Source organism: Corella eumyota, chromosome 7 (genome assembly GCF_963082875.1).
Source record: "Corella eumyota chromosome 7, kaCorEumy4.1, whole genome shotgun sequence".
Lineage (NCBI taxonomy): Eukaryota > Metazoa > Chordata > Ascidiacea > Phlebobranchia > Corellidae > Corella > Corella eumyota.
This window is the reverse complement of record NC_137496.1, coordinates 12,396,551-12,411,270: the sequence shown is the minus strand read 5'-3', so window position 1 is coordinate 12,411,270 and position 14,720 is coordinate 12,396,551. Positions and strand designations below refer to the sequence as shown.

Sequence of the window (14,720 nt, the reverse complement as noted above, 5' to 3'; positions counted from 1 at the left end):
AACGAAATATAAAAGGTTATCCATAGGCTTTAGTCAGGCGTAGCTATTATTAAACTATTGCAATATCTGTATTTGGCCAAACAACTGGTAGAAACAAATTAATGCGATACTTCGTACCTAAATTAATTGTTAATGTTATAGTAAAGTTAACCGTCGGCATAGTGCAATGATCGAAACACTTTGCTTTACTACAGCCTCTACAGGTGTCTATGCGCTTCCACGTTGTAGCATTTAAGTCAATATAAATGAAGTGAATTCTTCAGTCAAAGCCCATTGACAAATTATTTATCGAACATTAGGTTAAGATAATAAAAATTCTTAAATATTTTTTTTATTTGTTACGTTAATTATATTGAGTTAATTAAAATCTAAGTTCGATATTTTTATTTCTTTGAAAAACAGAGGTTATGAATTCTGTCACAAATCGGTTACTGGAAACACGCCAAAACAAATAGTTGTAAAACGTCATAAACAGGAACTTAGTGATGTCAGAATTAAAAAACAATTAAGTGGATGCATTTAAACTTTGTGACGACGTTATAAAGAAAGAATAAGTTGTTTTTGTTTGTCTTAAATAAGTGTTTTATTATGTAATATTTATAGTAGTTAGACAAACACAACGCCTACGGTTGATCTGATGATTGTTTTTTAATCAAATTAATTTTAACAATATTTTATTTTTTAGTAACAGGAGTTTGGTTGTTAGAAGATTTAACTTAAAATATCTGTGATTTTTATCAGAAAAACTTTAAAGTATATCAGTCGACGAACGAATAGCTTCTTAAATCATGAATGTAAGTTTTTGCTTAATAAAAATTTGATATTAATTGAATTTAAAATAGTGACATCGATTCGAACAATACTAAAATAGGGGATCTGGGACCAAATGTAAACATTAACAAAAATTCGCGAAATGAGGAACGAAGCGAAATTATTTTGTATGGGATAAATTCGGTATTTACCTAAAAAGCTAAGGGATGATGTGGGATTCACTATAAAGGTTGAGCAATCATGAAAAATCGATTATAAGACGCAAGGAAAGATTAGGGAAAAAAATTCCACCCATTTCTGCATTAAGCAATTTTTTTTCTATTTTATTACTACCCCGTAATACAAAGGTCGTTTACACTTAGCTAGGCTCAGCGCAATTGCTGTAGCGATGTTGATATAGACATTTTTTGGGGATAACACGCAGAAAGTCGACATTATCTGGGCAGCATTCTTGCAGTTGAGCGAGTTTTTGAGTTTAGATTTGCGTAACTGCTAAACTTAGAGTGTTGTTATGGTAACGAGTGAAGCGGAAAAGTTTGAATAGTTAGTTATAAGTTCGTTAAACATAAAAATCCAATTTTCGTTTTTTTAAACAAAATTACCGTCACGCAGTTATACACACATACAAAATGGATAGTACTAAGACGCAGTATGCAGGATAATGCTGAAAGCAAACATTAAACTGCAAAATAAGTGACATATAGTTGGTCCGTATGTATTGTTACTAAAAATACGCAGATTGATAACGGGGTTAAATTTTTATAAATTTTAAAAGTCAATCCTGCTTGATTTCCTCTGCATTTACCATTTTTCATATCTCTCAGCAATGTACAAGCATGGTGGAGTGGTCAGAACACTTCTTACACTACATGAGGTTTTAAGTTTGTTCCTCTCTGTCTCTATGCTGTAGCACTCTTAAGTAAGGTGCTATTAACGGTGTGAACCTTGCAGTTTAGTTATCTGACAACTCGAAGTCGACCTTCACACCATTGAGGTATATATAAAAAAAAGAATTATAGTGAGGCGTTACGTAAAAGTTAACAACAATTGCAAAAAGAAACAGAATTTTTAAACATTGTCTGCATTAATATTTGCACTTTACAGTCGATCCCGCATCCCTTTTGGCATTGAAAGTTAATACTGTATTTCTCCACATCAAGCAGCAAAGTATCAAAATTGTGTCCCACATTCAACAAATTTTATCAAAGTTTACAACAGCTTAGTCAACTATGGATGTAAGTGCATATATGTTATATTTAATATATATACTTTTTTAACTTAAATTAAAAGTTGATAAAATTTTAAAGATTTTTTATGCCATTATCATAGTGGTGGCCAATATTAAATAAATTGGGTCTAATAATGTAACGCAAAAAAACTATTGCATAGGCTATTCTTTTTTGTAATTGAACACTTCCTATACTACATAAGGTCCTGTGTTCAATTCCCACTGCTCTCATGCTGAAGTGTCCTTGAGTAAGGCATTGTAACTGGTATAAACTCCTGCTAAGCAAGCACTTAATCAGTAGCGTAGTTTTTGGGTAATTATATTCTATATTGTTCCAAACTGCCAAAGTCAACTCGAGACCGGGTCAGGGTAACTGATGTTACTCTATGTTTAAATCGCGCATTTAACCTTTCCACATCGAGGATGAGATATATACAAAAAATAAAATAAACTTATAGTTTTGTTATTTTATTAAACAGATTTCTTCACATTCTCTTTCTGATTTGTCCAAAAATTCAAGTGAAAGTGAAGATGAGGTAAGGACACAAACTGAAATATTTTAATTGCTTAAAATAATTTTTTTGTTTTTTAAGTGTTGTGTTAATTATAACAATATTTGACACTATTAGGAAAAATTTAGTTTTAAAAAGTTGAAAATATTATTAAACTTCTTGTTTTTAATGAAATGTTTTTAAAATTATCAGTTCTCATAATTATTTTTTAATGTGGCATATATGTTTATATATTTTTTAATATTTGATTTTTTTATATTTAAGGTGCTGTAACAAGTGCAATAGTATGTTTTTGTTGTATATTAGACTCTGTTAAAAATTAAATTTTTTATTATGTTTAAAGAACATCGTGAAACCACCAAATGAAAAAGGTTTTTTTCAACGAATTTGGGAGTTTTTTAAACCGAAAGCAGAATCTTCTTCCATGCAAACAACACGTCGATCAAATGTAAGCTCTTAAGAACTACACTCTTGGTAACTATCATGTTTATCTTATTAAAGATCATGTTAATTAAAATTGAAAATTGGGATAAAACTAAATCTTTAACATGAAAAAAGAAAAACTTAAAAAGTTAATCCAATTTGGAATAACTTTTCTGTTAGATTTTCTCATTATAACAATAAATTATTAAACTCCCAATAGCAACAAACCACCCTTCTACTTGTTTTAATAACCTTATTGTTGGATTGTAATTTAAACTACTGTCAATAATGTAACACTATTTATTTTTAAATTAAATAATCTTTAAAAGTTTTTGCAAAATGTTATCTAAACCTATTTTTCTTTGACATGTTATTTTTCTTTGACATAAGTCAAAATTAAGTATGAGACGCAAGGGATAAATAAAATCATCATTTCTACATTCAGCGATTTTTTGTTAACAATTACATATGGCTTCAATATTTACCGCACCTCTAACTTTCCACATTTCATATTTTAGTACATCCCTGTAATACAAGCTCGCATGAGTTACTGTGTAAATATACATTATGCAATAACAACAGCTTATTTCAAATAATTTTAATTAACAAAGTGTGTTAAAATGTTAATCAAATTTTATGATTTTGCAGGACTTGGACGAAAATGTTCCAGTTACTTTAAAGGGTAAAATTTTGGATGAAGCTGGAACAACTGAACCGATAAAGCGAAAAGGGAAATTTAGTCACAAAACATTTGAACCTAGAGCTTATGTATGTTTTATGTTAATTGCAAAATAAATTTATTAAAGAAAGACAGCATGGTGTAATAGTTTTAAAACTAGGCTCTTTTATGGCACTATAAACAATACAAACTTTGTATGAAGAATTACCATTTACACTTAATGTACAAATAAAATAATATAAATCAAGTTGAAAATTATTTTAAAAATGTTATATTCTGTTTTTTTATGGTGTATAGGAATTAAAGACAATAAAAAAGTTGGATGAAAATAAAACAACTGAACCCACAAAGTGGGAGAAAGAATTTGATATATCTTCCGTAAGTTTAGATAAAACTTTTAAGACAAAGTTAATAAACAAAAAAAACATATTTCTTTGCAATCTTCTAAAATATTAATTTATGTGAACAACACCACTCCAAAAATGTAAATAATTAAAATTTTTTGTCTGTCATTATTTATTACTTTCAAACAGCTTGACAGTTTGATCTGTTTTTAAAAAAGTTTTTTTTTAATTGAATTTAAATAACGAGACACCAATATTAACAATACTAAAATAGGGGATGGGGACCAAATGTAAACATTAACAAAAATTTGCGGAATGCGGAACAGAATGAAATTATTTTGTATGGGATAAATTTGGTATTTACCTAAAGAGCTAAGGGATGATGTAGGATTCACTATAAAGGTTGAGCAATCATGTAAAATCGATTATAAGACGCAAGGGAAGATTAGGGAAAAAAAATTCCACCCATTTCTGCATTAAGCGATTTTTTGATAACCTTTACAAATGGCCTCGATCTTTACCGCACCTCCAACTTCCCACATTTATTAGTTTACTACTACCTGTAGTACAAGCTCGCATGAGTTTTTGTGTAAATATACATCATGCAATAACAACTGTTTACTTTAAATAATTTTAATTAACAAAGTATATTAAAATGTTAATCAAATTTTATGATTTTGCAGGACTTGGACGAAAATGTTTCAGTTACTTTAAAGGAGAAGATTTTGGATGAAGCTGGAACAACTGAACCTATGGAACAAAGAAAGGAATTTAGTCACAAAACATTTGAACCTGAAGCTTATGTGAGTTTTATGTTAATTGCAAACTAAATTTGCTAAAAATAAATAAATATGGTGTAGTGGTCGCAACACTTGGCTCGAATACATAAGGTTATTGGTTTAATTTCCACTGCTTTTATGACACTACAACCACTAAACTATTGTACGAAAGTTAATTTACCTAACACTTTATGTATAGGCTATATAACAAATAATATACTTTCAGTAGCATTGTAACGTTGATCCTTATTGCTTTACTTTAGTATGTAGGAATACTTGACAAAAAATTATTTTCGAGAGCTAAGGCAGCATCCTTTTTATTAGCGTCCTGAATATTGCAAAATAATATGAAAACCACTTTTCAACCTTCTTCTGTAAAATTTGGTCAAACTTTAATTAGTTAAACGGTGGAATTAGTTATATTATTTGTCAGTTTACACTTTTTTTATTTATATATAATTTTTTTTTTTTTATTTGTGGTAATCAACTTTCAATTCTTTATTTGTGGTAATCAACTATAAAAGGCATGGTTTAGTTTAAGGCATTTGTAAATATCTTGGATTTTGATATAGTTTTGTGTACAGCTATTTTATTATTTAAATTAAAACATAAATTTCTTTGTATAACTAAATCAAAAAAATAATATTATGCAAGAAACTTATCTTTTCCATACTAACAATAAACACCATGTTAGTAATTTTTTATTAAATAGACTCTTCCATCTTCTTCATTTATGGAATGGTCTAAAAGTGATAGTGAAAGTGAGGTAAGAAAGCAATTAAAATATTTTGATTGTTTAATTAATAAACTTAAACATATTTAAAATAATTGCTTGTTTTTTAATTATTAAATTTAAAGCTTAACTTACTATTTACTTTAAAAGTCTTTTCCAACTTAAATAGATAATTACCTTAACTTAATTTATTGTAGAATTTTTAGGCAATCCCAAATTGTAATAGTTTTAAGACTAATTAATTGTAACATAATCTTTTTCGCATAATTAACATAAACCATCGCAAACTAAACCTTCTATTAATATTTAGAAAAATAATATTATGCAAGAAAACTTATCTTTTCAATAATTACATTGTACGCCATGTTACTAATTTTTTTAATAAATAGAATTATTTATGTTCATTTTAATTTCTTTTGGACTTGCATTTAATTTTTAAAACAGCCTTGTTTGAAATTTATTTTGTTTAATTTTAATTGATAACAATGTTTTTATTGTGTTTCGCTAAATGTAGTATAGTTTTTCTAGGCCTTAGAATAAAAACTTTACACCCTGTTACTATAGAGTAAATTAATAATTTTTTGCATACTTTCCGTATTTAGGATTATATTATTTGATATATATTTCTTGAATTTATACAAATCTTTTTATTTATAAATCTTAATTTAAGCCAGCTAAAACTCATAAAAATTTTACTATAATAAAAGCTTTTATACAAATCATATATAATTTATATTTAATATTTAGTACTATCTTGGTGATACCCATTCTCCTATACAAATAACTTCAAGTAGATGGAGATTTAATGTAAGAACTACAACATCACTTTTTTTCCTGTTTTTATAATAACATCTATTAAAATTATATTCTTTGTCTTTTTAAGAGGCGTTATTTCATAAATCAAGTTTTTTTGTCATAGTAAATTAAAAATTTAAATCAAACTTAAAAAATTAATCCAAATTGGAATAACTTTTGTGTTAAATTTTATATTTATAACAATAAATTATTAAACTTCCAATAACAACAAACCAACCTTCTACTTGTTTTAATAAGTAAATTCAAGTTGGTTATTAAATAAAAATTAAATTTGTTAAAAGTATTAAACTAATTTTTATAAAATATGTTACTCACATGTTGTACTTTTATAGATTGAAATTGATGGAGTTGTTTATCCAAAAGATGTCGATGAACTTGTTGACAAATTACAAAGTTCAATTAAACCAGTTGAGTTAGGTTTAGATGATCCAACTTTTGAGAATGGCAGTTTAACAATGTTTACTCACCAAGTTCTTCCAATAATAAAAAAAAAATCAAATATAAAGGTAAACAAATATTTTTGTTATTTGTAGCGTGAAATTACATTTTTTTATTTAAATGTGTTTTATTAAATTTAATAATGTAAATAGAGTTTGGTATTTTAAATAACCTATTTGTTTAAATATAAATATTTTTTTTATATTTCAAAATAAAAGTGAGTAAACTGGAATTCATTGTTTGTATTTCTCTGTTTTGAATAAATTATTAAATATTAGGTTTGTTCCATTAACCTGAGATTCAACAAACTCTCAATTGATGACATCACAAATCTGTGTGATTGTTTGCACAAAATTGTTTACATGTATCTTTATGGTTGTGATGTTGATTCAGAAGGACGAGAATTACTGAGAGTTGCAAGAAATAAGAATGCAAAGGTTTGTAAATATGTAAACAAACTTAAGGCAAACTAATTCAATTTTACAAAAACCTAATTTATTTTGAATTTACTATTAGCTTTAAATAACTATTTTTGTGCTAAATTTTATTTAATTAATTAAACGTATGCTGATAAAACAACTTATTTTAGAATTACATGTAACTTACACATAAAAGATCAATGTTATTAAAATGCTAATTTTTTTAGGAAACTAAAATAGAAGGTGTTCATGGTTTACCTAAAGATTATTTAAACCTACAAGAACCATCTGATCAACTAACTGCTGATATAGTTAAGCTAACATCTACTCAGGTAATATAAAATTTTGCTAAACTTTTATGTAGAGAGAGAGCATGGAACAATAATTTACTATACCAGTTTATTTACAACTTTTATTTTTATACCACTTTACATTTACTATATTAAATATTTGAAATGTAAAAGGGTTTAAACCCAACATTTTAACAAAAACAACAAAAAGCTAAGTAACTTACATTATTAGTAATAAAAAATACAGTGTGCAACATAATGTCATGATATTAATATTAACAATAACAACACAGCAGATAATAAATTATCCAAAGGTGCCTTACTTTTTAAAATTCAATTTAACTTTTTTGTCAAAATTTGGGTCGAAATTCAATTTTATGTTTTAAAACTGTGGAAATGAAATTTGATTATTTTATTCAGGCAAATAAAACTGATGATTGTTTTTTAACAACTACAATGACAAGTAAAATGTTGACATTTACCCAAGACTGCTTTAAATCTGGGCAGACTAGCAGTGAGGAGTTGACCAAGTTGACTAAATTAGCCTACAACGGAATAATGAAAAAAGAAATTGTATTTGAAAACTTTGGACTGAAAAAATTTAACATTTCTAACAGATTTAAACATTTTAAAAATGCTAAAACTCGACAAAACCTATTTAAAGGGTTAGAACACATGAAATATTCAAATTTAGATTGGCATTACTTTCTCTGTGCAGTTTACATGATTCAACCTCTTTCTCTGGATGAGTTTGAATCCACATTTACCTGGTTAATGAAAGATTTAAAAACAAAAACTTTCAAGTTTAATGTGTGCAAATTTCTTTATGGTTTGTGTAATGAACAAAACTCAAAGAAGGTAAAGAAGATGTTGGGTTTAGAAACTGATTTAGCACCAAAGAGAAATATTTTGTTTAACTACCTTAGTTATTATTTAGAGCAAGAGTATTCACTAAATCTTGTTTCTTTATATGAATTAACAAAAGAATACGGAAGAGAACTTGCAGATTGGGTTATTGAACATTTACCTTCAAACGTGGGTATCTATGATGATCTTTATCCCAATGATGTTACAAGTCTCGTTGAAATCCTTCAACTTTCAATTAAACCAGTGGAGTTAGAAGTACATCCAAGGTTTAGGGATGACAGTTTAGCAATGTTTTCTCACCAAGTTCTTCCGATAATAAAAGAAAAATCAAGCATAAAGGTAAACAAATACTTTTTTGTTCTTGTACAATTTTTGTTTTAAATTAGTTAAGATATTTAAAAATTAGTTTTAAACAATCCTTTATTTTATAGATTTAGTTTTTTTTAGTAAGTACTTGTAATGAAACAATTTTACAAATTTACTAAATATTAGGTTAGTTTTATGGACCTAAGTTACAACAAACTCTCACTTGATGACATTACAAAGCTGTGTGATTGTTTGCACAAAATTGTTTACATGTATCTTTATGGTTGTGATGTTGATTTTGAAGGACGAGAATTACTGAGAGTTGCAAGATATAAGAATGCAAAGGTTTGTAAATAGGTTTTGTATTTTATAGCTTAATTTTATGATTTTTAGGTTTTTGATACAATTTGGCATTTTTAAATAATGTTATGAGAAATGTAATATGTGTTGTATAATATTTTATGCAGCTAAATTTACCGACTACTAAAATACGAGGAGTTTTTGGTTTGCCAGAAGAATATTCCATCGCACAAGATCAATCTGATCAATCATTAACCAAACCAGTAACACTAAAAACTAACCAGGTAACTAAAAAACTAGGTTCTTTTTATGTGTGAAATTATTGTATAAAACATTAAATAATTCAAATATGATTCAAATGTTTTTTTTTATTGTTTAAAGGCTAAAGATTTAACTGCATCAGGAATTGAAGTTATATATGAGAATATATCTGGTAAGTTTGCCATAATACTTTATTTAATTTTTATCTTTAGTTTTATTGATTTAATCAGTTTTCTAATTTGGGTTTTTATTGATTGTTTACAGTTTTTTTTTTGATAAACTAGGATAAAAATATATCATATTGTTATAAAGACACTACAAGTCAAATAGTTGGTGTAAAAGGAGGCAGAGTTGAAGTATCAGGATGTTACATTGATATTCCTAAAGATGCACTTGATGAGGATGTTCAAATTACTGACCATGTTGAATGTTGTAATGATATTACTCTCCCAACCAAGGTTTTTGCTTTTACGAATTTGTTAAACATTTTTGCATGCTAAAACTTTTATTTACTTTTATTAGTGGTTAAGTAAATAATTTGTTCAAAATAACAGTATTTTTATGTATTTATTTGTACCTATGTTTGTTTTAAACAAAACTGTAAATTGGTTATCAACTATCAATAACTAATGTACAGTACTAATTTTTATTAAGAAAAACCCAACATATTTGTTGACTCCTCAATTTGAATGCTTGCCACATGGATTAAAGTTCAAGGTTCCAGTTACAATATCTCTTTCCACCCCATTTTACTCAACAACTGGAACCTGTGTAGTCTCGGTAATTTTGTTTTTGTAAATTTTGTTTAGGATGGAATTAGAAATTATCATATATAGTAAAATTTTGTCAAAATCAATTTGCTTTAAGTAAAAGACTAGCAGGATAACTTTTGAGTATTTTAACAATAAGATTCTGTTTTTCATTTAGGGTTTGTATCTATTCAAGTTTTTGTCTGTTAACTTTTAAAATAAGAGATTAATAAAAGTAGCTTAAGAAAGAATAAAAAAAATGCTTTATTCAACTAGCAAATTTATTATTTTCGATCACATGTAAGGTGGTGTAGTGGTTAGAACACTTGCAACACTACATGAGGTCCTGGGTTTGATTCTCACTGCTCTTGTGCTGTAGTGCCATTGAGTTAGCCACTATACACGGTATAAACTCCTGATGAGCCAAACTGCAAAAGGCAATTGAGACTGGGTTGAGGTGATGTGTTTAGATTGTAAGTTGACCTTTTCACATCAAGGATAAAGATATAAAAAAAAATACAAATTTGTAATTTTCATCTGTTATTGGGTATAAAAACATGTGTTAGTTTAACCTCAATAATTTAAAAAATAACATTGGGTGTAGTCTATTTTGCAATCAAGTTTTTTTTAATATGTTTTTGTTATTATTTAAGCCTCAAGTAAGTCAGGATGGAACAGTTTGGGAAGATATCGCTGAAGTTATTTTGGGAGATTCTCGAACAATTCAGTTTCAAGTTCATCATTTATCTTTGTAAATAATAAATATGTTTTATTTAAAAAAAACTGTCTGTAAAATTATTTTTATTTAAATGCTTTTTATGTTAAAGGTTTAGGGTTGTAAAGGATTGGATATTTGGAAAGAACAAAAATAAAGCCAAGAACGAAAATCCCCAAAAAGATAAAATATTTGATTGTTACCATGAACAAAAATCAAATTTAAAATTGTTTGTTATGGACAACAAAGATAACATTAAATCAAATGGAAGTTCAGTTTTCATTGTGATTGTTCCTATAAGGTTAATTGTTCATGGTTTTTATGACTTCACCATACTATTTAGGCTTAAAACATTATTATTTAAATTCTGACTTAATATTTTTAGGCAAATTGACAAGGTGTTGTTCACAATTTCCCACAAGGATTTTGAAACTTCTTCAAAAATTTATAAGAGCACAGTTAATCTAACTGATGTAATCCGCATAATTTCCAAACCTGGATTTGAAAATAGAAGCCCATCAGAAGAATTATTTACTTATTCGGTTAAAAATCTTACAACTAAAGAAGTTGATGATGGACAATTTTTATTTCCTGAAATTCCCCGACAACCAGCAGGTTTGTGTCCTTATATCAAAACTTTAAATGAAGTAAATGTTAGGAAAATAAGTTTATTAGTATCATATATAAGTACACAATTTTGTTTAGAAGAACAAGTTAAAACACAAAATACTGAGCCTAAAAAAGATCAACAAATTCAGGGTTCTAGTAAGCAGACCAGTGATGTGGAAGATGCAGTAAGCTAAAAAAAATATTTTAATTAAAATAGTCCTTTATTATATCTTTTAATAAAAAATTGAAAAAGGTGCACAAAATGCTTGCTAATTGTATTATACAATTTTTACTGTTTTAATTGAATATTTTTGTTTTTAGGGTGAATGTCTTCCATCTACTTCCACCGGACCTTTTCCAACCTCTACTAATCCTCCACAAGGTCAGTTTTGTGTTTAAACCAACATTTTATTTTTCAAGATTTTACAATGCATGACTAACTTCTAAATTGTTTGTCTAGGAAGTTTAGGACCAAAATTTCAGGTTAACATTGGAGACAACTCTACAGTAAAATTAACATCTACTGGTATGTTTTTTTTGTGTAGGAATGCATATTTTAATAATTAAATGTGGTGGTACAAACAGTTCCTAACAACATAAAAACCTAGTTTTTAATAATTATGGTATTCAATTATATTTAACACTTTTTTTTAGCTATCCATTTTAAAGACACCAAGATCGACAAAAGTAATGTGTTGGCTAAAAAAATTGAAGAATATAATTTTTCTCATTAGTTACAAACTTTTTATACTTAAATAGTAATTGTGGCTCTTGCTAGTTACTTACAACTTAAAAAGAGTTAAGTAAGTTAACTGTCTTTTCTTTCTAGTAACTAATTGAAGAGTTCAAATCTTATTCTTGCCTTATAATTTTTCCTATTTTTATTTATTATCTTTTATACAAGCACATTATGCAATTTAAATTTTATGTCAAATTCATATTTAAATTTTACCTTTTTTTTATTTAACTTTTGTAATCAACATTTTTTTTCTCAGTTATATTTAACACTTTTCTTCATATTTTTATATTTTACTCATAGCACTTATAACATGTTTTTGTAACCTTTAATCTTGCTGTAAGAGAAATTTTGTGACTTGCTTTTTTTAGTTAATTCTTTAAGATTGTATGCATTGCTTTTTTTAGTTGTTTTTTTTGATAGATTTTCCGCTTTGTTTTCTGATTTGTTTTTATTTCCTAGGATTTTAGGCCTTGCCTTTTTGGTAATTTTATGAGATTTTTGGACCTTGTCTTTTCAAGTTCTCTTTTCGTATAATCAAACTTATGCCCCTATTTATTGAATTTTTTATACGGCAAAGTTGTGCTTATTGAAATAGTTGCATACATTTTTGTAAACATTTTATATTAACGGTTTTTTCTATTTGCACTGATAGATTTTTGTTAGTTTTTAGAACTTAAAATTGTGCATGTTTTAATAGATTTTGAAGTTAATTTCGTTTTAAAAACTATACTTAGAAAAGAATGAATTTAATTGTGATAGGGTAGCCATTATTAATATGCTCTCTTTTGCCTTATTAATCGAATATAGAAGGTTATTTATAGGCTTTAGTCAGGCGTCGCTATTATTAAACTATTGCAATATCTGTATTTGGCAAAAACAACTGGTAGTGTAGGGGTTATTTAAATTCGAACTGTTGTTTATGTAGTTATTTATTGATTATTGGTTAGGTTACTTGTTTATTGTTGATTTGGGGTCACCACAGATTCTACCATAGCCTTCATTACTGAAGTCTTATGATGAATCTGACTATTTGAATTTAGTTATTTAATATTTTAAGTTTGTTGGTTAAATCTGGCATTATAATAAATAGTAAACTTTTGTCTGAGTTATAAAAATATGACGTAAGTAATTTGATTGTTTCACATATTATATTTAACGTACAACGAAAGATATAACACGGGCATAACCTAATAACTACGTAAAAACTGCGTCGAAATACTAATTAATAAAACTACATTCGTGCTATAGTTACAATGTTTTGTAGCGGTCTCCGTCGACCCAATCGGAAGGTTTTATTTTTAAGTTAAAGACAGTTAATTGTTTTTCTCAACTAGCTAATTGCTCGTCTGCTGGTTAGGAATTCTTAAATTAACCACGCAGGTGAATTCACTGTATAATTATATTATACGGCAATTTCTTATAAAGTCGAATTCAAATTTCATTAACGGTAAATCAAAAACGTAAAATTCCAAAAAAAATCCAACTACTTTTTAGAAAAGCATAAGAAAACTTCTTTTGAAAAAGAATAACAAAGAATCGAATCCCATGTCAAAAGCAAACCACAGTTTTTAAAAACAAGTTTAAGATTAAAAGACATATCAAAATAGGAGTTAATATAAGGTTTTGATGAAATCAAGAAATGATAACAAAAATAATTCCCACCAAATGTGAAATAGTTAAATTTAATTGTTTTTAATGTGAATGAAAGGTTAGCTTATGCACAATAAGCTACATCATCCCAGCTAAAGGAGAGCCCGGGGTAACAAAAATGAAAAAAAATACACACGATATAAGCATAAAGAAAAATACAATCTACTAATTATTTTTTAAAAGTGAAGAAAAAATATACAGTGTCATATTTTTTATTTGATTTTTAACATTTTTATTTAATTTTTTTGGTAGTAGAAAACATTACAATAGCAATAACACATACGAATACGAGCGACACCATATAATACGAAGTAAAGCTTAAGCGGTAATGGCAAAAAATATAATGTTCCTTACATACTCTCAGATAATTTTGAGCGAATTACCTGATCCCTAACATGTTTTGCCCCCCTTTCTGACCGCTTACGCCTCTGGTGTGTGCGATTTTGGGTTTCAAGAGGGGTTTTAGGTTTTAAATTTGGGTTTAATTTTTCATTAATCTTGGTTCGGAATAGGGTAAAGAGGGCCTTTATATAGTACAGGGTTAGAAAAATAGTCAAAAGCTGGGAAAGAACGAAAATGATGAAAAGTAAAACGGTTAAGATTGGGTTGGTAATGGACGAAATTGCCCTAAGAAGGCCAGAAGTTAAAACCGAGGTAAATTCGCTAGAAAGGTAATCCAAATCTGCATCATGTACATAGGTATCCGTTCCTTTAATAAGACGAGTAACTTTTTCATTAGCGATGGTTGATTGAGTGATCTGGGAGAGCATACTTTGTACGTCTTCCAAGTTCATTTCAGTATCCGGATATTCACCTTGGATTTTAACATAATCGTGGAAATCAGTATGAAGAGGATCAATACGAGATAACGATGGGGTAATTTCGTGAATCTGAGCATTTGACGATATAAGTGAATAATTTTCAAATATCATAAATCTGTCCAATATCTTAAATGTAAATGTACGACCAAATTTAAATGTTTCTAGTAACGAAACGTAAGCAAAAACAATGTCGCCGTGGTGTAATTGTCCAATAAAATCTTGATTTTTGCCAGGCAATTTGTAAGAGATTAATGGTCGTGTAGAGAACAAG

General features: G+C 27.6%; 1 protein-coding gene across 4 annotated transcripts; it reads left to right on the top strand.

Annotated features, from left to right (window-relative positions):
• Positions 1 to 686: 686 nt before the first annotated feature.
• LOC145759162 (uncharacterized) lies at positions 687 to 13,087 on the top strand. Of its 4 annotated transcripts, none has more exons than XM_082572924.1 (26): positions 687 to 794; positions 1,596 to 1,765; positions 1,876 to 2,006; positions 2,479 to 2,535; positions 2,855 to 2,959; positions 3,583 to 3,702; positions 3,911 to 3,991; positions 4,641 to 4,760; positions 5,449 to 5,502; positions 6,217 to 6,276; positions 6,618 to 6,791; positions 7,002 to 7,160; positions 7,370 to 7,474; positions 7,853 to 8,638; positions 8,792 to 8,950; positions 9,073 to 9,189; positions 9,287 to 9,338; positions 9,479 to 9,624; positions 9,821 to 9,946; positions 10,569 to 10,666; positions 10,743 to 10,931; positions 11,016 to 11,245; positions 11,339 to 11,424; positions 11,561 to 11,621; positions 11,700 to 11,765; positions 11,894 to 13,087. In XM_082572924.1, the coding sequence occupies exons 3-26, from the start codon at positions 2,001 to 2,003 to the stop codon at positions 11,971 to 11,973; spliced, it is 3,237 nt and encodes a 1,078-aa protein (XP_082429050.1). In that variant the 5' UTR covers positions 687 to 794; positions 1,596 to 1,765; positions 1,876 to 2,000; the 3' UTR covers positions 11,974 to 13,087. The 4 variants fall into 4 exon arrangements, 3 of the variants coding, with proteins under 3 accessions (XP_082429050.1, XP_082429048.1, XP_082429049.1); XM_082572922.1 differs by having other exon boundaries at positions 11,336 to 11,424; XM_082572923.1 differs by lacking the exon at positions 1,596 to 1,765 and having other exon boundaries at positions 688 to 794; positions 11,336 to 11,424.
• Positions 13,088 to 14,720: the final 1,633 nt, after the last annotated feature.

What these genes read in the sequence shown, in the direction of transcription:
- LOC145759162 (XM_082572922.1), top strand. An exon ending in CAAGTGAAAGTGAAGATGAG is followed by an intron (nt 2,536 to 2,854) that starts GTAAGGACACAA and finishes TTATGTTTAAAG; the next exon opens with AACATCGTGAAACCACCAAA. An exon ending in AGTAAAATTAACATCTACTG is followed by an intron (nt 11,766 to 11,893) that starts GTATGTTTTTTT and finishes ACTTTTTTTTAG; the next exon opens with CTATCCATTTTAAAGACACC.